Consider the following 22,520-nt stretch of genomic DNA (forward strand, 5'->3'; position numbering starts at 1 on the left):
AGGAAAAAGGGGAACCGTCTTGCACTGTTGGTGGGAATGCAAACTCGTGCAGCCACACTGGACAACAGTATGGAGTTTCCTTAAAAAACTAAAAGTAGAACTACCCTAGTATCCAGCAATTGCACTATTAGGTATTTAGCCAAAGGGTACAAAAAAGCAGATTCAAAGAGGTACATGCACCCCAATGTTTATAGCAGCATTATCAACAATAGCCAAACTATGGAAAGTGCCCAAATGTACACTGTTGAATGGATAAAGAAAATGTGATATATATATACATATATATATGTATATATATACACACATACACAATGCAATATTACTTAATCATCAAAAAAAGTGAAATCTTGCTGTTTTCAATGATGTGGGTGGAGCTAGAATGTATTACACTAAGTGAAATATGTCAATTAGATTAAGACAAATACCATATGATTTCACTCATACATGGAATTTAAGAAACAAGTCAGATGAACATATGGGAAGAGGGGGGAGAGAAGAAAGGGAAACAAACCACAAGAGACTCTTAATGATAGAGAACAAACTGAAGGTTGCTGGAGGGAGGTGGTGGTGGGAGGAGATGGGCTACGTAGGTGATGGGTATGAAGAAGCGCACCAGTTATGATGAGCACTGGGTGTTTTATGCAAGTGATGAATCACTGAATTCTACTTCTGAAGCCAATATTTCTCTGTACATTATCTAATTGAAATATATATAATTAAAAAAGTATTATTAGAAAAGGAATAAACTAAGGTAAAGTGAACTATTCTTTTTATTCTTAATTGATTTAACAGATAGCAGATTGTTCAAAATAATATCAACAGTGTGTGTGGTTATTACAGCCTATGGACAAGTGAAATGAATGACAGCAATGTTATAGGGGTAAGAGGGAGGAATTGAAAATACATGCACTACCTGTGAAGTAGTTGTATTATTTGAAAGTGAAATTGGATACACTGTAAATGTATATTGCAAACACTAGGGCAACCACTAAAAGTAAAAACAGAACTATCATTGATATACTAAGCGAAGAGAGAAAATGATATAAAATGTACAATTTAAAGCGGGAGGCAGATGGGGCACCTGGGTGGTTCAATCAATTAAGTGTCTGAATTTGGCTCAGGTCATGATCTCATGGTTAATGGCTTCAAGCCCTGCATTGGGCTCTGTGCTGACAGCTCAGAGCCTGGAGCCTGCTTCGGATTCTGTGTCTCCCTCTCTCTCTGCCTCTCCCCCACTCGCGCTCTGTCTGTCTCTCTCTCTCTCAAAAATAAACATTAAAACAAATTTAAAGCAGAAGGCAGAAAAAGAGAAAAAGAAACAAAGAAAAAGACAACATAGAAAACAGTAACAAGTATGTAGATATTAATCCAATGATATCAATGATCACTTTAGATGTTAGTGGTCTAAATAAACCAATTGAAAGAAACTTCCAGGATCAGTTAGAAAAAATAAGATTCAATTACATGTAGTCTAAAACACACTTTAAATATAAAGACATGGATAGAATAAAAATAGAATATAATTGAATAATAAAAAATTTAAAAAATAGAATTAAACAAATGATAGCTGGAGTTACTATATTAATTTCAGACAAAGCAGAATTCAGAGCATGAAACATTAACAGAATAAAGGGGGGTGGGTATTACATAATGATAAAAGGCTCACTTTTTCAAGGAAGACATAACAATCCCTACTCTATGTGCACATAACAACAGAGTGAAGAAATACATGAGGAAAAAACTGATAAAATTTCAAGGAAAAAGAGACAAATCCACTATTCTAGTTGGAGACTCGATACCCCTATAAGTAATTGACAGGTTCAGTAGGTAGAAAATCCATAAAAAACAACTTGAACTGAACAGCACTATCAATAAAAAGCACTTAATTAACATTTTAAAAATACTTCATCCCAAAGAGCAGAATACACATTCTTTTCAAGCTCACATGGAACATTCACCAAAATAGAACACATCCTGGGACATAAAGCACACCTTAAAATTAAAAAAAAAAAAAGACACCATTCAAACTGTGCTCTCAGATCATAATGGAATTAAACTAGAAATGAATTACAGAAAAATAACTGCAAAACCCTAAAATACTTGGAGATTTTTTTTATTCACAACTTAGTTAACATACAGTATACTCTTGGCTTCAGGAGTAGAATCCAGTGATTCATCACTTATATATAACACCTAGTGCTTATCTCAGCAAGTGCACACCTTCACCCATCACTGATTTTCCCCACCCCTATCAGCCCTTGGTTTGTTCTCTGTATTTAAGAGTCTCTTATGGTTTGCCTCCCTCTCTGTAACTATTTTTTTCCTTCCATTCTCCCATGGTCTTCTGTTAAGTTTCTCAAATTCCACATAAGAGTGAAATCATGTGATATCTGTCTTTCTCTGCCTGACTTATTTCATTTAATATAATACCCTCTAGTTACATCCACATTGTTGCAAATTTCATTCTTTTTCATCACTGAGTAGTATTCCATTGCATATATATATATACACACTACATCTTCTTTATCCATTCATCAGTCAATGGACATTTGGGCTCTTCTCATAATTTGGCTATTGTTGATAGCACTGCTATAAACATTGGGTTGCATGTGCCCCTATGATTCAACACTCTTATATTCTTTGGATAAATTCCTAGTAGTGTAGTAGTGCAATTGTGGGTCATAGGATAATTCTATTTTTAATTTTTTTGATTAACCTCCATACTGTATTCTAGAGTGGCAGCGCCAGTTTTCATTCCCACCAACAGTGCAAATGGGTTCCCCTTTCTCCACATTCTCACAAACTTCTGTTATTTCCTGGGTTGTTAATTTCGGCCATTCTGACAGGTATGAGGTGGTATCTCATTGTGGTTTTGATTTGTATTTCCCTGATGATAAGCGATTTTCAGCATCTTTTCATGTGTCTGTTTGCTATCTGGTTGTCTTCTTTGAAAAACTGTCTGTCTATTCATGTCTTCTGCCCATTTTGTCACTGGATGATTTGTTTTTTGGGTGTTGAGTTTGGTAAGTTCTTTATAGATTTTTGATACTAATACTTTATCCTATATGACATTTGCAAATATCTTCTCTCATTCTGTCAGTTGCCTCTTTTATTAATTGCTTCCTTTGCTATGCAGTTTTTTTTATCTTTATGATGTCCAAATACTTCATTTTTGCTTTTATTTCCCTTGCCTCTGGAGACATGCCAAGTAAGAAGTTGCTGCAGGTGAGGTCAAGGAGGTTGCTGCCTGTTTTCTCCTGTAGGATTTTGATGGTTTCCTGTCTCACAGGTAGGTCTTTCATCCATTGTGAGTTTATTTTTGTGGATGGTTTAAGAAAGTGGTCCAGTTTCATTCTTCTGCAAGTTGCTGTCCAGTCCTCCCAGCATAATTTGCTAAAATGACTGTCTTTTTTCCATTGGATCCTCTTTCCTGCTTTGTCAAAGATTAGTTGGCCATATATTTGTGAGTCCATTTCTGAGTTCTGTATTCTATACCATTGATCTATGTGTCTGTTTTTGTGCCAATACCATACTGTCTTGATGATTGCTGCTTTGTAATACAGGCTAATGTCTGGGATTGTGATGCCTGAGCTTTTGTTTTCTTTTTGAACATTACTTTGGCTATTCAGGGTCTTTTGCATTTCCATACAAATTTTAGGATTGTTTATTCTAGCTCTGTGAAGAATGCTGGTACTATTTTGATTTGGATTGCATTGAATGTGTAGATTACTATGGGTAGTATTAACATGTGAACAGTATTTGTTCTTCCAATCCATGAGCATGTAATGTTTTTTGCATTTCTTTGTGTCTTTTTTCAATTTCTTTCATAAGCTTTGTATAGTTTTCAGCGTACACATCTTTGACCTGTTTGTTTAGGTTTATTTCCTAGGTATTTTATGGCTTTTAATGCAATTGTAAGTGGGATTGATTCCCTGGTATCTTTTTCTGTTGCTTCATTATTGGTGTATACAAATATGATCAATTTCTGTACATTGTTTTTATATCCTGCAACTTTACTGAAATCCTGTGTCAGCTCTAGCAGTGTTGTGGTGGAGTCTTTCAGGTTTTCCATGTAGAGTATCATGTCATCTGTGAAGAGTGAAAGTTTAACTTCTTGGCCGATTTGGATGTCTTTTATTTTGTTTTGTTGTCTGATTGCTAAGTCTAGGATTTCCAACACTATGGTAAACAACAGTGGTGAGCGTGGACATTCCTGTCATGTTCCTGATCTCAGGGGGAAAGCTCTGTTTTTCCCCATTGAGGATATTAGCTGTGGGCCTTTCCGATATAGCTTTTATGATATTAAGATATGTCCCTTATGTCCTAACTTTCTTGAAGAATTAAGAAAGGATGCTGTATGGGTGCCTGGGTGGCTGAGTTGGTTAAGCGTCTGACTTTGGCTCAGGTCATGATCTCATGGTTTGTGAGTCCAAGCACTGAGTCATGCTCTGTGCTGACAACTCAGAGCCTGGAGCCTGCTTCAGATTCTGTGTCTCCCTCTCTCTCTGACCCTCCCCCACTCATGTTCTCTCTCTCTCTCTCAAAAATAAAAACATTTAAATTTTTCTACTTATTTTTTAAAAATAAATTTTTAATTTATTTTTGAGAGTGAAAGAGTCAGAGACAGAGTGCAAGCAGGAAAGGGTCAGAGAGAGGGGGAGACCTAAAATCTGAAGCAAGCTCCAGGCTCTGAGCTGTCAGCACAGAGCCTGATGTGGGGCTGGGACTCACAGACAGGGAAATCATGACCTGAGCCCAAGTTGGACACTTAACCAACTGAGCCACTCAGGTGCCCCTAAAAAAATTTTTTTAAGACAGGATATTGTATTTTGTCAAATGCTTTTCCTGCATCTATTAACAGGATCATATGGTTCTTATCCTACCTTCTATTAATGTGATGTATCACGTTCATTGATTTATGAATACTGAACCAGTTCTGCAGCCAATGAATGAATCCCACTTGACCATGGTGAATAATTCTTTTAATGTACTGTTGAATTTAATTTGTTTGTATCATGTTGAGAATTTTTGCATCCATGTTCCTCAGGGATTTTGGACTGTAATTCTCCTTTTTAAAAAAAATAATTTTATTGTTTATTTTTAAAAATTTACATCCAAATTAGTTAGCATATAGTGAAACAATGATTTCAGGAGTAGATTCCTTAATGCCTCTTACCCATGTAGCCCATCCCCCCCTCCCACAACCCCTCCAGTAACCCTCAGTTTGTTCTCCATGTTTATGAGTCTCTTACACTTTGTCCTCCTCCCTCTTTCTATATTATTTTTGTTTCCCTTCCATTATGTTCATCTCTTTTGTCTCTTAAAGTCCTCATATGAGTGAAGTCATATGATTTTTGTCTTTCTCTGACTAATTTCACTTAGCATAATACCCTCCAGCTCCATCCATGTAGTTGCAAATGGCAAGATTTCATTCTTTTTGATTGCCAAGTAATACTCCATTGTATATGTATACCACATTTTTTTTATCTAGTCATCCATCGATGGACATTTGGGCAACCTACAGAATGGGAGAAGATTTTTGCAAATGTAATTCTCCTTTTTATTGGAGTCTTTGGTTTTGCAATCAAGGTAATGCTGGCTTCATAGAATGAGTCTAGGAGCTCCCCTTCTGTTTCTACTTTTTGGAGCAGTTTGAGAAGAATAGGTATTTATTCTGCTTTAAAGTTCAGGTAGAATTCCCCTGTGAATCCATCTGGCTCAGGCTTGGGAGATTTTTGATAACTGATTCAATTTCTTCACTGGTTATGCACCTGTTCAAATTTTTTATTTCTTCCTCTTTGAGCTTTGGTAATGTGTGCATTTCTAGGGATTTGTCTATTTCTTCCAGATTGTCCAGTTTGTTGTCATATAATTTTTCATAGTATTGTCTAATGATTGTTTGTATTTCTGTGGTGTTGGTTGTGATCTCACCTCTTTCACTTGTGATTTTAGCTATCTGGGTCCTCTCTCTCTCTTTTCTTTTGGATAGGCGTTTATCAATTTTGTTTATTCTTTCAAAAAACCAGCTCTTAGACTCTTGATCTATTCTACTCTTTTTTTTAAATTCTATATTGTTTATTTCTGCTCCAATCGTTACTATTTCTATTCTTCTTCTCGCTTTGGGATTTCTTTGCTGCTGCCTTTCTAGGTCCTTTAGGTGTAAGGTTGGGTTGTGCATTTGGGACCTTTATTGCTTCTTTATATATGCCTGAATTGCAATGTATTTTCCTTTTAGGACTGTCTTTGCTGCACCCCAAATGGTTTGGACTGTTGTGTTTTCATTTTCATTTGCTTCCATATATTTTTTTAATTTCTTCTTTAATTTGCTGGTTGACCCATTCATTCTTTGGTAGAGTATTCTTTAACCTCCATGTATTTGGGGGCTTTGAAATTTTTTTCTTGTGGTTTATTTCAAGTTTCATAGTGCTGTGATCTGAAAATATGCATGGTATAATCTCAATCTTTTTTATACTTGTTGAGTGGTGTTACCCAGTATGTGATTTATTTTGGAGAATATTCCATGTGCACTTGAGAAGAATGCATATTCTTCTGCTTAAGATGAAAAGTTCTGAATATATCTGTTAGTCTATCTGGTCCAATGTGTCATTTAGAGCTGTTGTTTCTTTATTGATTTTCTGCCCAGATGATCTGTCCATTGTTGTAGATGGAGTAATAAAGTCCCCTAAAATTACAGTATTATTATCTACACATTTTGTTTATATTTGTCATTAATTGATTTATATATTTGGGTTCTTCATAATGGGTGCATAAACATTTACAATTGTTAGCTCTTCTTGATTGATAGAGTCCTTAATTATGATATAATGCATTCTTCATCTCTTGTTACAGTATTTGTTTTAAAATCTAGTTTTTCTGACATAAGTATGACTACTACAGCTTTCTTTTGGTGTCCGTTAGCATGATAGATGGTTCTCCATCCCCTCTCTTTCAATTTGCTAGTGTCCTCAGGTCTAAAACGAGTCTCTTTTAGTCAGCATATAGATGGATCTTAGTTTTTTGTCCATTTTTACACCCTATGTCTTTTGATTGGAGCATTTAGTCCATTTACATTCAGAGTGATTATGGAAAGGTATGGATTTAGCGCCATTGTGTTATCTGTAGGTTTCCTGTTTCTGGTGATGCCTCTAGTCCTTTGTAGTCTTTGCTGCTTTCCACTCACAGAGTCCCCCTTAGGATCTCCTGCAGGACTGGTTTAATTTCATGAACTTTTTAAGTTTTTGTTTGTCTGGGAAAGCCTTTATCTTTCCTTCTATTCTGAATGACAGCCTTGCTGGAAAAAGGATTCTTGGCTGCATATTTTTCCTATTCAGCACATTGAATATTTCCTGCCACTCCCTTCTGGCCTGTAAAATTTCAGTGGACAAGTCTGCCACTACCCTTATATGCATACCCTTGTAGGTCAAGGACCATTTGTCCCTAGCTGCTTTCAAAATTATCTTTATCTTTTATTTTGACAGTTTCACTATGACATGCATGGTGTTGACCTGTTTTTGTTGATTTTGAAGGGAGTTCTCTGTGCCTCTTGGACTTGGATGCCTGAGTCCTTTCCCAGATTAGAGCAGTTCTCAGCTATAATTTGTTCAAATAAACCTTCTGCCCCTTTCTCTTGCTCTTCTTCTTCTGAACTCCTATGATATGGATAGTTTTTTCATTTCATTGAATAACTTAATTCTCAAATTCTCCCCTTGTAATCTAGTAATTCCCTTTCCCTTTTTTCAGCTCCTTAATTCATCATGACTATTTCTTAGGCCTTTGATCTCTGCAGCAATAGATTCTCTGCTGTCCTCTATGTTTTTTTCAAGCCCAGGTATTAGTATTATGACTGTTTTTCTAAATTCTTATTCAGATATATTGTTTATATCTGTTTTGAACAATTGTCTTGCTGTCATTTCTTCCTGAATTTTTATTTTTGAGGAGAGGTCTTCCATTTCATCATTTTGGCTAGGTTTCTGTCTTTTACATGTTTTAATATCTTGTTATGTGTCCTGCACCTGCAAGTACTACTGTATGAAAAAGGGGTCATACACTGTCCAAGGTCTGGCACTTAAGGAAGTGTTTCTGGAGTGTGTTGCATGCACTCTGTTGTTGCATTTTGACTATTCTATCCCACTGGTCAGTCTTATGCAAAGCTTCTCCTTTTTTGTAGTGGTGGAGTGTTTGGACCTTCACCCAGGTGTGCTTTGATTTGTTTGTTGAAGTAATCCTGGAAAAAAAATGAAACAAGGTTGGGGGGAAGTGTGATCCCATGCAAAGAGAAAAATGAAAGGGGAGAAAAGAAGACAAAACAGAGAGCTAAAAGAACTATATGGCTAAATCCAGAGAAACGAATCAGAAACTATGAGCCTGATTCCAAAAGAAAAAAAAAAAAAAAGAAGAAGGGGATAGAAAGAAAAAGTAAATAAAAGAAGAAAAAACAGACAGATAAAAACAAAAAAATAGTTGCCTGTTGGTGTCTGGGACCTGTGGCTGTGCTGGTTTGGAGGCGAGGCAAGCTGTGTTGGGTCAGTCTTCCTGCAGTAAATAAGCAGTTGCCAGGCATGGAGGGGCGGGGTTTGGTATAAGTGGGTCCCGCCTCCACTGGGGGTCACTGTGCTGCTCCCTGAAGCCCCACTGTATTGGTGTTGGAGAGAAAAATGGTGACACCCCAATCTCTCCTTCCCTGGACTGGGTATCTCAAACCACGCTGTTCAGGCAGCCCTCACAGAATAGCACAGGCAGTTGGCTTGCCTTGGTCCAGGGCCAAGGCCTTCTCCTGCGCCTTCTTGGCACTCAGCTCAGATTAAAACCCAATGTCTTGGGGCACCTGGGTGGCTCAGTCAGTTAAGCATCCAACTTCAGCTCAGGTCATAATTTTGCGGTTTGTGGGTTCAAGCCCCACATCAGGCTCTGTACTGAAAGTTCAGAGCCTGGAGCCTGCTTCGGATTCTGTGTCTCCCTCTCTCTCTGTCCCTCCTCTGCTCACACTCTCTCTCTGTCTCAAATATAAATAAACATTAAAAAATTAAAAAAAAAAAAACAGTGTCTTAAAGTGCCCTGCGACATGCGGACCCTTTTCTGATGTAGCGCCACTCAGCCCTACCAATTAAGGCCTTTGGCTGGCACCTGCAGGGTCTTTTTTCCTTGGGGAGGCAATTAATCCTCTTCCCACATTACTCAAGGAAGGCGACTATTCTCTCCCAGTGTGCCCCTGAGATCACTACAGTGCCCCAAGGTCGGTTCTTTCCCCCAATGGTGTGCACACATGGTATGCTCTGGTCCAGAGAAAGTCACACACTTTTGAAACCTCTGAGCTTAAGTTCCTAAAGCTGTTTGCAAAATAGAACCTGGCACTTTCTGTATTTCTCATTCCTCAGTCCGTGGTCTGGAGAGGTTTTCCTCTTGTGTTAACTCAGTACTGCAATTTCACAGCCCCATTGTCTTTCTCTCCCTTTTGTCTCTCCACAGAAGGGGTTACCTCCCCTCCATGCCTACGCTGTTTTATCTCCCCCAATTCACATACATGCATCTCAATCCCACCAAGCTGTCTCTCTCCACCTGTGGAAATCCTTCTACCACTCTGCAGATTGATTTCCTGGGTGTTCCAAGTGATCTGACCTCTATATACCTGTGTTTGAGGGAAGAGGGAAATTCCAGTCCCCCTACTTCTCTGCCATCTTAACTCCTCCCAAATACTTGGATATTAATCAACACACTTCTGAATAACACATGGGTCAAAGACCTCTCAAGGGAAACTAAAATATTTTGAAAAAAATTATGAAAATATATTTTATCAAAATTGTAGGATGCAGCAAACAATGCCTAGAGAGAAATTCATAGCATTGAATATATTAAAAAATAAAAAGGATCTTAAAATCAATAATTGAAGCTTCCACTTAGGCAACTAAAGAAATAAGAGCAAACTAAAGCTAAAGTAAGCAGAAGAAAATGATAATAAAAATTAGACCAGAAATCATTGATATGAAAACAGGAAATCAAGAGAGAAACTCAATAAAACCAAAAGTTGGTTCTTTAAAGATTAATAACATTTATAAGTCACTAGGTGGCTTACGAAAAAAGAGAGAAAGATAAATTATTACCACAAATGTTTCTATGGACATTAAAAGGATAATGAAGGAATAGTATGAACAACTTTGTCCAAAACATTGATAACATAGAAGAATTGCAACAATTCATTAAAAGACATAATCTACCAAAAATAACACAAGGATAAATAGATAATCTGCATAATCCTTTAACTATCAAAGAAGTTGAATCAATGCCTAACAACCTTCCAAAAGATAAAGAACCAGGGTCAGGTTTACTGGTGAATTCTACCAAATATTTAAGGAAGTAATTATACCAATTTTATCTAATCTTTCAAAGAAAATAGAAGTTGAGGGAATAATTCCCCCCCCCCCCAAATTCTGAGACCAGCATTATCCTAATACCAAAACCAGGCAAATACATTACAAAAAGGGAAAACTATAGACCAATATACTTCATGCAGATAGGTGTAAAAATCCTTACAAAATATTAGCCAGTAAAACCTAGCAATGTATAAAAAGAATATACACCACAGCCTAGTAGAATTTATTCCAAGTATGCAAGACTGATTCAACTTTTGAAAATAAATTAATGTGATCTATGACATCAAAGGCTAAAGAACAGAAATGATATGATCATATCAATAGAACAGAATAAAACATTTGGCAAAATTCAATACCCATTTATGATAAAAACTCAGAAAACTAGGAATAGAGGAAAATTCTTTAAGCTTAATAAGGAGTATCTACAAGAAATTTACAGCTAACATAAGGGTGAGATGCTTTCTGCTAAGAACAGGAACAAGGAAAGGATATCCCTACTCACCATTCTTCTTTAATATCACACTGGAAGTCCCAGCTAATGCAATAAGAGAAAAAAAGGAAATAAAAGTATACAAATGTGGAAGGAAGCATTAAAACTGTACTTCTTCCCAGATGACATGATTGTCTCTATAGAAAATCTCAAATAATCAAGAAAAAAGCTGTGGAACTAGTGAGCAATTGAAGCCATGTTGCAGGATACAGGGTTAATTTACAAACCTCAATTTTTTTTCTTATATACCAGCAATGAACAATGGAATTTGAAATTAAAAACATAATACCATTTATATTAACACCAAAAATGAAATATTTACATATAAATATTTAAAAATATGTACAAAATTTATTTGGGGAAAAATACAAAATACTGATGAAAGAAATCAAAGAAGATCTAAATAAATGGGAAAATATTCCATAAGCATAAATAAGAAGGCTCAATATTTTCAAGATGTCAATTCTTCCCAACATAATCTATAGATTCAATACAATGCCAATCAAAATTCCTACCAGTCATTTTGTGGATATCAGAAAACTGATTCTAAAGTTTATATGGAAAGGCAAAAGATCAAGAAGCAAACAAAATACTGAAAGAGAACAAAGGCAGAGGACAGACATTACCCAATTTCAGTACAGTCCATAAAACTACAGTAATCCAGACAATGTGGTATTACCAAAAGAAAAGACAAGCAGATCTGTGCAACAGAAGACAGAGGCCAGAAATAGATCCACACAAATATAGTTAACTGGTTGTTGACAAAGGAGTAAAAGTAACTCATTGGAGAAAGTATACTATTTTCTACAAATGGCGCTGAAACAACTGGTATCTACAAGCAAAAAAAAAGTGAATCTAGACACAAATCTTACATCTTTCAAAAATATTAACTCAAATTATATCACAGAGCTAAAGGTAAAATGAAAAACTCTAAAACTCTTAGAAGCTGAAGTGAAAGTCTAGATGACTCTGTTTAGATACAACAAAAAAAGTGTGATCCATGAAAGAATATATCACTAATTTGGACTTCCATTAAAAATAAATCTTCTCTGCAAAACATTCTGTCTATATAATGAAAAGACAAGCCGAAGATTGAGAGGAAAAGCTTTGTAAGACAGACATCTACTAGAAACCTGGTATCCAAAATATACAAAGAACTCTTAAAATTACAATAAGAAAACTATCAACCACATTAAAAATGGGCAATGATCTGAACAGACAACTGACCGAGAAAGCTATAAAGATGGCAAATAAGCATATGAAAAGATGCTCAACATTGTATGTCATTATAAAATTGCAAATTAAAACAACAAAAAGAGCCAAGTTAAGCTAAATGGACAAAAAAAAAAAAAAAGTCATTGTCCATAATGATTGAGATGGACAAGGAATAGACCAGGCCTGGTGAACATGTGAAAGTTTACCTGTATGTTTGTAGGAAGTGGGGGTGGGGCTGGGGACAGAGCTGTAGTTATAATGAATCAGCACAGTTGCTTCTATATCTCGGGCTTAACAATTGGTGGTTATTTGATTCTGAAATTTAGATTTCAGGGGCAAGTTGGGTAAACACAGGTGTTAGTGCAGTCACTGGGTAGTAGAACCATGGCTGTTGAAATGTGTTAATAGGTAATCCATTGTAGGGTAAACTAAATATTGTTTGGCAATTAGACATAGGTCAGTATCCTTTAATCTTTTAATCTTTTTTTCTTGTTTTCTGACGTTACAGATGAAATTTAACCAATTTCAGCTGGTTTCCTCACCTGTTATATGAAGGTAGTAATAGTATATTTTGATAGTAGTCCCTATTGTCCACTATTGTTGTAAGTTAATATGCATAAATACCTTAAAATAAGGCCTCTCTCAGTTCAATAAGTGTTAATGAGTAATAGTGGCTGTTCTATAAATGAATTTACAATATATTGTTCAACGGGCATTAAATGTCTTACAGCAAAATCTCTCAGCTATTGGTAGATCCACCCCTCTGTCACAAAGATCTTGGAATCAAGATTCCACCGCATCCACACTTATCAGAGATGCTTATGCTTGTATGATTTTGAATATACCTGTAAACTTTTAGGATAAGAAACTGCATAAGACATACACTACAAGTAAATGTGGCTTCCACAAAACAGAGATTTCTTTCACTTTTGTTTCTACTGTATCTCCAGTCCTTAGGATAAAAAAGATATTCATATGTATTTCTTGAATGAATGAAAGGCACCAGAGACTTTAACAAAGTGAAAGAATAGTTCAGGGAGGCAGGAAGATTCACACACACCCACAGATCCCAGCAGAGCTCAGACACTTCTTCAAGCCTGGCATTCACCCAAGATAGTATACTGTGGAATAAGGAAAATGATCCACAATTCAGCTTAAAGCCATTTAAACAGTACAGTAAAACTGGCCCTCCTCTGGGGGACCTCGGTGGCTTAGTTGGTTAAGCATCCAGCTTCTTCTCAGGTCATGATCTCAAGGTTCATGAGTTCAGGCCCCACATCACACTCTGCTATCAGCACAGAGCCCACTTCAGATTCTCCATCTCCCTCTCGCTCTGCACCCCACCCCCACACTATCTCTTTCTTTCTCAAAAATAAATATTTTTTTAAAGTGGAACCAACTTGACAATAAATTATATTAAATACATACATACATACATACATACATACATACTTACATAAAGTGGCCCTCCTCTGATAATTGACATCTGTTGTCAGTCCAGATGCTGTATATAATCATCTCCAGATTTTTTTCCTGTCACCTAATATTGAAGTTATAATACATATAATACATATTTATCTAAAATAAAAGCTGAAATAAAAATACATGAAAAGTCATAGTAAGAATATGGTTCCCTTTTCATCCTCAAAAATGTAAGTGATTTTCAGCAAATGGGGATTTGTTCCAAGATGAACCTCAAAGGCCCTTGCATAAATCTTATATGGAAAACAGAGACAGGAGATTGCTAGAAAGGGTGGTTATAGTGGTAAGAAATGAGCCCCCGAAGTGATCCTCCCAGGGGTTCAGGCACAAATAAAGAAGGATAAGGAGAATGGACCATCATGATGGTAAGTAAATTCAGTTCCTACCGCTACTATAACACATTACCACAATCTTGGCAGCTTAAAATAACACAAATATATAATCTTACAGTCCTGTATGTTGGGAATACAAAAAAGGTCTCACTCGTCTACAATGATGGCAGGGCTTCATTTTTCTGAGGAACCCTGGGAAGAATCTGTCTCCTTGCCTATTCCAGCTTCTGGGAGCTGCCTGCCTTCCTCGGACCATGGCTTTGTTTAATCTTCAAAGCCAGCAAAGGCCTGTCCTGTCTTTCTCATGCTATTTCACTGTCACATTGACTCTCTGCTAACCTCTTCCACATAAGATGTACCCTTGCAATTACAAAGGCCAGGAATACCCAGCATATTCTTATTATTAAAGTCAGCTGGTTAGCAATCTTAATTGCATCAGCAATCTTAATTCTTTTTGCCCTTAACATCACATGTTTACAGGTTCTGGAGAATAGGATGCAGATATCACTGAGGGAACTTTATTCAACCTACCACAGTGAAAGTGCTATTTAATTGAGTTTAAAAGTTTTACAATGGGCACCAACAGGTCTGTGCTCAACCACAATTATGCTTAAACACGGTTTCTCTGTTTGCCCTATGGAGCACAGAAAGGAAGGGCTCAAGACTAGAGGAAGGATGTAGGGTTAAGGGAGTCAGAGGATTCAAGAACCACCAGGCTTCTGTCTTGTACAAGTGGGTACATGATGGGGCCTTCTCCAAAGAATGTCTGGGGAAACTAGATAGATGTGCAGGCAGATGTGCATGGCATCCAAGCTGGTTCTAATCCGTGCCACATATCCACATTGCCAAAGATCATGAGAGCTTGGACATGACTACAAGCGAAGACTTGATAGATAGGATAGTGGAAAAGGAGCCAGGACTATCCTGACACCGGACCATGGGGCAACAGACAGGAAAGATCCTATGACCCAGTGCAAGTCCTGACAGGGAAAGGCCCTCCTTCTTGGGCAACTGTGGGGACTGCGAAATGGCAAAGCATATTACCAGTTTGAATGAGGGGTGGGGGTGGGAAGCAGTGTGGCAGAAAGGGTGGGCACAGAGCAGTGGTTGGTTTTCTCAGGTTAGAGGTGCAGGTCTGCCTTCCTTTAGAAAAGGCTCAGTGGTGAGGCCTCCATGAGAGCCCCCTCCCACTTCCTCCTCTCAGGGCTCTGTGAAACAATGAAAGAAGGACTCCAGGAGGGCCAGGTGGTCTGGCCTTAAGTCGCCTCTCCCCTCTCATCCTGCTGTTCTCACAGCCCCTAGCCCATCAGCCTCCAGGAAGGAGGGCGGGCTGGATTGGGTGGGGGGGTGGGAGGCGGGCAGGCTTGGGGGGGGTGGTTGGAGGCGGGCAGACACTGAACAGGCTGGGGATTCTCACAAACCGAAGGACGGTTGATATCCATCCGCTGCTGCCTGCAGCACACTACCACCACCACCACCCTGAACTAGGGATCCTAGCCCCCCACTGCCAGTCGTCCCCAGGTCCCTTTTATTGCGGTGCCAGCAATGAGGGGGTGGTCGCCTCGGAGGTCTGCAGAGGCGGGCTGCTGTGAGCCCGCCCCTTAGGCTGGCGCACCTCCTGGCCCCGCCCCCCGTGGGTCGGAACTAGGGTGGGCCAGGGAGGGGGCGTCTAGCCCATTCGTGCTGTATCCCTCCGCCCCCCTTCCCGACACCCTTGCTGAGAGCCGTTCGTGCCGCATCCTGCGCAGCCCCTGCCCAGTTTGGTGCTGCAGCGCGGGGGGGCGGGACGCCTTTTTGCGATTCTGACAGCACGCTAGGTGGTGGGAGTCCGAGTGAGGAGCTCCGAGAAGAGGGGGAGGACAACGACCTGCACCTTGAGCCTGTGAAGGCAAGTGGGTTGTCGTGGGGAGGGGTGGGGGGACCCCCACTGTCGCCCGGCTTACAGCCTGCCTGGACCCCAGCCTCTGGCAGCCTGGCAAGGGGGAGGCGACCGGGTCGTACCCTGTCCGTGACAGAGGTGCGCAGCGCCGCGGGACCCCTGGTGAGGAGAGGCAGTGGCCGGTGCGGGCCGGGCCCAGGGCATGGGGGCTGGCGGGAGAGGCTCCCTCGGATCCTGTGGAGGCGAACTGCGCCAGCCACTCCGCAGCCAGCTTTCCAGGCACCCATGACCCGCCCTCGACGGTGCTGTGCCGGGAGAGAGCTGTGGGGGGAGCCTGCTGCGGAAGAAATGGCGGAGCGGGAGCCGGGGTGGGGGGCAACTGGAGAGGCCGCCGGGGCGAGAGCGGGTGGGGGGTGGCGTTCGAGTTATTTGCCCAACTGGCAGGAGCCTGGGTTCGGTGGCGTCGGCTGTTCCGGGCCCTAATTCTGTAAAGGGGCCTATTGGCCCCCGGACCCTGGGTGCTGTCCCTTAGCACAGGCTCCTGGTTGATTCGAAAGTCTTCTCTCTGCGAGGTAGGTTTGGTGGTTTCATCCCGCAGGGTGCATCTGTAGAGGAGAGGCTTGAGAAAAAGGAAGAGCAGGACAATGGCCTGGATTTCTGGAGGTATGTGGGGCTGGGGGTGCAGGGGGGAAATGAGCAGCAACCATTGAGTGGAGACCCAAATCGGGGTGGGGTGACTGCGATCAGAACAGGTCAGGCGCATCCAAGAGTACCTTCCAAATTTCCCCTTTTTACTAGCCTTCTAAGTCCTTCCTTTGCCTTTCTCCTTCACCTCCACCCGAAATTGGTGGCAGGAAAAGATGAGCTAGGAGGTGAGGGTGAGACAAAAGTCATAATTACAAGTGTCACTGCACAGCCTGTTTTCTAGAATATACGTAGGGGCACCCTTCCCCCAATTTATGCTGCGCAAGGCGGTGGGATGTGGTGCACCTAGTGGTGAATCCTCAGAATTGGAGAAGGGAGGCATGTGAAAGTGTGACGTCAAGAGAAGATGTCGTTGTCTGCAACCCTGAAACTGAGAGCTTAAGTAATAGAGAACATTCTACCAAGAGGACTTTAAATGTTGAAAGACAAATAATATGTGGACTCCTATCCTTGGTGTTTGTGGGTCCACCCAGAACTCAGTTGCTGCCATGGTCTCCTGTCATGCCTTTTCATCTGTTTGTCCATAGGCCTGCTTTAAAGCTGCTCACTTCTGTAAGGAAGGGAAGGAGGAATATACTGGCCCAAATCTCTGGAGGTTGGTATAAAGGACAGCAATGCAGGGGATAGTGGCGGAGTAAGATCAATAGCAGGTGTCTTTGATCCACTTGGGTGTGTTTGATCCACCTCTCCTACCCTCTGCCATATTTGCACACTGTCACAGCATCTTTTCCTCATTTCCTGCAGGAGGTATTAGGCATATTAGTGTAGTTACGGATTGGGCCATGAATGGGAGGAGACAACCAGAAAGCAGGGACCATTAGATAGGAAAAAATTAGACAAATTAAACAGATGTTTACATCAGGGGTCAGTGTGTCAGTCTGTCAACAAGGCACTCAGACTTCATTGTCTCCTGTATGTTTACTTCTCCGTAGGACTGCCTGCTCTCTGATGTAGAGCTTAATACCACTGAAACAAAGCAAGGAGGGGGAAATTGCACCATATCCTTGCAGGTTGGTATGAGATTGGGTGCAAACTTGAGTGGGGAAGTGGAGATCAACACTGGCCCAAGAATGACTAGGGTAGTCTGGGGGCTCCTAAGCCTCTCCCATTGCCAACACTCATCAATTTCACACCTGTTTTGTAGCAGGCAAAGTAATGTGGCAAAATCTGGGGTAAAACGTGGGTGAAATGAGGGTGATGGAGAGACTTTCCATCTGTTCACTAAGCATTCAAGGTCCAGTCTCTGTGTGAATCTCTGCATGGAGTGATGCAATTTGAAGAGATTCAAAGCCCTATGTCATTCTCTTTCCTTAGATCTACCTCCAGTGGCATCTCTGGTGGTGTTGGAATTGCTGCTGACCACCACCCTCAACAGGTCTGCACCCACCTGGGAGCATCCATCATCCCCCAGCTTGGTTGTGCCTCTTCTGCGCTTTGTGATATTGACTGAGGCTGGGCTTTGGAAGCAGATCAATTGACTGCTGGACTGGTGATTGACTCTAACTCTTGTTTCCAACTATATCACGTGAATCACTGAAAGATCACAGTGTGAAGATACAAAACTGTGAGAGATCTGTGGTAGAGGCTGAGACTGGGGTAGGGGTACTTAACTGGGCCTCCTCTGTAACTTACACCATGACTGGGGCTGAGATTGAACCTGCTGCCCGGGCAAAGCCTGAAAAGAAGGCTGGAGAAGAGGTTGGGGGTGGGGCTGAAAGAGAGAATGAAGTCCCAATGGTGGTCAGACCCAAGGTTAGGACCCAGGCACAGGTAATGCCTGGAGCAAGGCCCAAAACTGAGTCAAAGTTTATGCCTGGGGCAAGGCCCAAAACTGAATCCCAGGCAATGGCTGGGGCAAGGCCCAAAACTGAGTCCCAGGCAATGGCTGGGTCAAGGCCTAAAACTGAGTCCCAGGGAATGGCTGGGACAAGGGCCAAAATTGAGTCCCAGTCAGTGGTTGGGGCAAGGCCCAAAGCTGAAGTGAGGACAGTAGGGGGAGCACGTCCTAAGACCGAGGCCAAGGCAATCCCTGGGGCAAAGCCCAAAGATGAAGCCCAAGCTTGGCCCCAGACTGAGTTTGGGGCTGAGGCAATGTCGCAAACAGAGGGGTTGGCCCAGACCAGTGCTGTAGCCTGGCCACTCATCAGTACTGAGTCTGGGCCAGTTGCTAAACCTATGGCCCTATCTGTGGATAGGGAACTGGTCGGTGTGGACACTGAGACGTTTCCTGGCTCCCAGGTTCAGACAGGAATTCAACCCTGGTTTGGATCAGGGGAGGAAGTTAATATGGGGTCTTGGTGCTATCCTAGGCACCGGGCCAGAGAGGAAGCCTCTAACGAGTCTGGATTCTGGTCAGCAGATGAGACCTCTACAATGTCCTCTTTCTGGGCTGGAGAAGAGGCCAGTATCAGATCGTGGCCCAGGGAAGAGGCCAATACCAGATCCAGGCATAGGGCTAAACATCAGCCTAACCCCAGGTCCAGGCCCAGATCCAAGCAAGATCCCTATGTTGATTCTTGGTCTGGGTCTGAGGAGGAGTCTGGCAATCCATTTTGCTTGTGGGCTGGAGAAAATACCAATAACTTGTTCAAGCCCAGAGTCAGGGATGAGGAAACTATGAGGTCCAAACTTAGGACAAAGAGAGAGGACTTTTTTGAGTCTGAGTCTGAAGATGAGTACTCTAAGGAGTCCTGGTTTTTGCCTGGAGAAGAGGCCAATGGTAGATTCAGGACCAGAGACCAGGAAGAGCCTAATACTGTCTTGAAGCCCAAGGGCCAGAAAGATGTTAATAACAGTGGTAGGGTCAAACAAGAGCCCAGGTTTGAAGAGGAAGTCATTATTGGGTCCTGGTTCTGGGCAGAAAAAGAGGCCAGTATGGAGGCTGGGGCTTTGGCCATCTGTGAATCTACACCAAGGTCTGAGGAGGGGGCCATTGGTGGATCCTTGCTCTGGACTGAGGAAAAGTCCAATTTGGGGGCTGTGGCCAGAGAAGAGGCCAGGCCAGAGTCTGAAGAAGAGGCCATATTTGGGTCCTGGTTCTGGGATAGGGATGAGGCCTGCTTTGATCTAAATCCCAGTCCTGTGTATAAGGCTAGTTCCAGGTTCAGAGATTCAGCTGAAGAGGAACTTAAAGCATCATCCAGGCCCCAAACCTGGGAAGAAGTCACTGTTGAATTCAAACCTGGTCCTTGTCATGGGGTTGGCTTCCCATCCCCAAGCTCCTTTAGAATTCCTGAAGAAGCAGCATCTGTTTTCTCTGACATGTTTGAGGGAAAGCCCAAGAATTTGGAATTTTCCCCAGAAGGGGAAGGACAAGAATCTTTGCTTCAGTCTGATCAGCCTGAACCTGAGTTCCCATTTCATTATGATCCATCCTACAGGTCAGTCAGGGAAATTCGGGAGCATCTTAAGGCCAGGGAGAGTGTAGCACCTGAGAGTTGGTCCTGCAGCTGCATACAATGTGAGCTTAAAATTGGTACTGGAGAATTTGAAGAACTCCTTCTATTAATGGACAAAATCCGAGATCCTTTTATTCATGAAATATCTAAAATCGCAATGGGTATGAGAAGTGCTTCTCAATTTACCCGAGATTTCATTCGGGATTCAGGTGTTGTCTCACTTATTGAAACCTTGCTCAATTATCCCTCCTCCCGAGTTAGGACAAGTTTTTTGGAAAATATGATTCACATGGCTCCACCTTACCCAAATCTAAACATGATTGAGACATTCATATGTCAAGTGTGTGAAGAAACCCTTGCTCATAGTGTGAGTTCTCCTGAGCAGCTGCTTGGATTAAGGATGCTTAGACACCTCACTACAACTACTGACTATCACACACTGGTTGCCAATTATATGTCTGGGTTTTTCTCTTTATTAACTACAGGCAATGCAAGAACAAAGTTTCATGTTCTAAAAATGCTATTGAATTTGTCCGAAAATCCTGTTGTGGCAAAAAAACTATTCAGTGCCAAAGCTCTATCAATATTTGTGGGTCTCTTTAACATAGAAGAGACAAATGATAATATTCAAATTGTTATTAAGATGTTTCAGAATATCAGTAATATTATAAAAAATGGAACTATGTCTTTAATTGATGATGATTTCAATCTTGAGCCACTTATTTCTGCATTCCATGAATTTGAGAAGTTAGCTAAGGAACTACAAGTCCAAATAGACAATCAAAATGATCCTGAGATGGGACGACAAAGCTAGTGTGAATAACCACCTGCCTTTGATCAGCCTTATGTTCCCAAAGAGCCCTGAGTAGTGCTTTGGTTTTCACAGTCTGGTTTTATGTTGTAACTTATATTTTAATGCTGATGTTAACTTTGTCCAATCCTTGGTTTGAGCTGGATCATTTTGTGGGTGCCAAATGAATATTAGAGCTGAAAACGTATTTGTTGATATTTGTCTTGCTGTCCAGATTGCAATATCTTTTTTGGTATTGAGCTTCCAGTGAACTGAGTCGCCTATGTAAGCTACCCTGCTATTTGTTGTTTAAACATATGGTTCTCTATTCAAGTCTGTGTTTTCAATAAAGGTCTATGTGAAAATTGGCAAAAGTGACCCTTCAGTTTGAAATCCAGGTACAGATACATTGTGCACACTTACAAATACAGATAACTAGTAGTATGACAAACACCCTCATTGGAAAATCCCATTCCTAGAGTTTGAGAAAGGAGAGATTACTGTGTGCTGGTGGTATTTGAGAAATGCTTCAACAAAGAGGGACCCACTTAAACTAGTGCAGGATAAGACAAACCATTAGGTCATTCTCTGAAGTGAGGAGTGGGAAGAAAAGTGTGAATAAATGTGCATGATTGGGAAACCTGTCCTAGTAGCATGGATTTAGCCTATCTGCCTGGAATAGGCTAAGACAAATTTAGTGAGGGATGCAGTTGGAATGAGGCCAGCTTGGAGAACTAAGTCAGCCAAATCTGCACATTTTACAAATCCTAGTACTGTTGTTGCTTCATTGCCACCTAAAGAGTGAAAGAGTACAATGGCACACAAATTGAGTCAGAAATAATATTTCCTTTGTGTTCCTAGTCCAAGGAAGGTATTAAGGAAATTATGCAGCTTTAAAAAATTATTTATTGGCATGAAATTATACTGATGCTTTAATGTCAAGTGAAACAAGATTGTGGTATCTGGAAAATTGGATCCCATTTTAAAATCTTGTGTGTAAATACACATAATTTCTATGTAACTTCAATATGCCTAAGAAACTTCATACATTCAATAGTCTGGAATAAAATACCATAGTAAAAGAATTTTCAGAGACAATCATTGGGGAGATACAAAAATTACTAAGGGTTTTTCCTTTTAATATGCTTGTATCTAGTGCCTCAAGTTATATGTGGACATATTGGAACAGACACAGTTACATGAAAAGATTGAGCTATCAGTGTTAAAAAATGTTTAGAGATAATAACATTTAGAAAAGTTGGAAAGTAATGAGACTTCTGAAAGACTAACTTTAATGAAATGCTTCAAAAAATTATCAAGGTTACTAAATTTATAGTAGTCTTTTGAGTGTACAAAGATGGTAATGTTTTCACATGATAGTTACACTCAAAAGATCATGTTTCCTTTTAGAATAACAATAACACTCAAAATAGTGGTGCTTGCACAGCATTGTGAATATACTTAACACCACACTGAATTGTACACTTTAAAATGGTTAAAAGGATTAAGTTTTACTTTGTGTGTATTTTCCATAATAATAAGTAAATAGATTATGCCATACCATCAGACAGAAGAATTGTATAAGTCAGGGACAGAGTTGGTCCCAGACTTGCAGGAAACATCATATTTTATTATTTTTAGACATGGTGAAAATGTTTTGTCTGAGGATGCTAATTTTTGAAAAAGTAATATGACTTGTGAATTAGAAATGTTTATGTGATTTTTTCAACACAATTAAGGAACTGCTAAGAATATGAAAATGGTTAAAGGAGATGTATATATCACATACACAATATAATATAAACAAAATATATGTATATTAAGTTTAATACACAGAAAAATAGTAAATGTTAGGATAAAAT

The 22,520-nt window shown here is 40.4% G+C and overlaps 1 protein-coding gene across 2 annotated transcripts; it reads left to right on the top strand.

The window, feature by feature from the left end:
- Positions 1-16,191: 16,191 nt before the first annotated feature.
- GPRASP2 (G protein-coupled receptor associated sorting protein 2) lies at positions 16,192-21,032 on the top strand. Of its 2 annotated transcripts, XM_040467161.1 has the most exons (4): positions 16,192-16,428; positions 16,998-17,065; positions 17,403-17,480; positions 17,785-21,032. In XM_040467161.1, the coding sequence occupies exon 4, from the start codon at positions 18,106-18,108 to the stop codon at positions 20,680-20,682; it is 2,577 nt and encodes an 858-aa protein (XP_040323095.1). In that variant the 5' UTR covers positions 16,192-16,428; positions 16,998-17,065; positions 17,403-17,480; positions 17,785-18,105; the 3' UTR covers positions 20,683-21,032. The 2 variants fall into 2 exon arrangements, with proteins under 2 accessions (XP_040323095.1, XP_040323096.1); XM_040467162.1 differs by lacking the exon at positions 17,403-17,480.
- The last annotated feature ends 1,488 nt before the right edge of the window (positions 21,033-22,520 follow it).

This window comes from Herpailurus yagouaroundi, unplaced genomic scaffold (assembly GCF_014898765.1).
Source record: "Herpailurus yagouaroundi ecotype Mexico unplaced genomic scaffold, PumYag 67235, whole genome shotgun sequence".
In the NCBI taxonomy this organism is placed as follows: domain Eukaryota; kingdom Metazoa; phylum Chordata; class Mammalia; order Carnivora; family Felidae; genus Herpailurus; species Herpailurus yagouaroundi.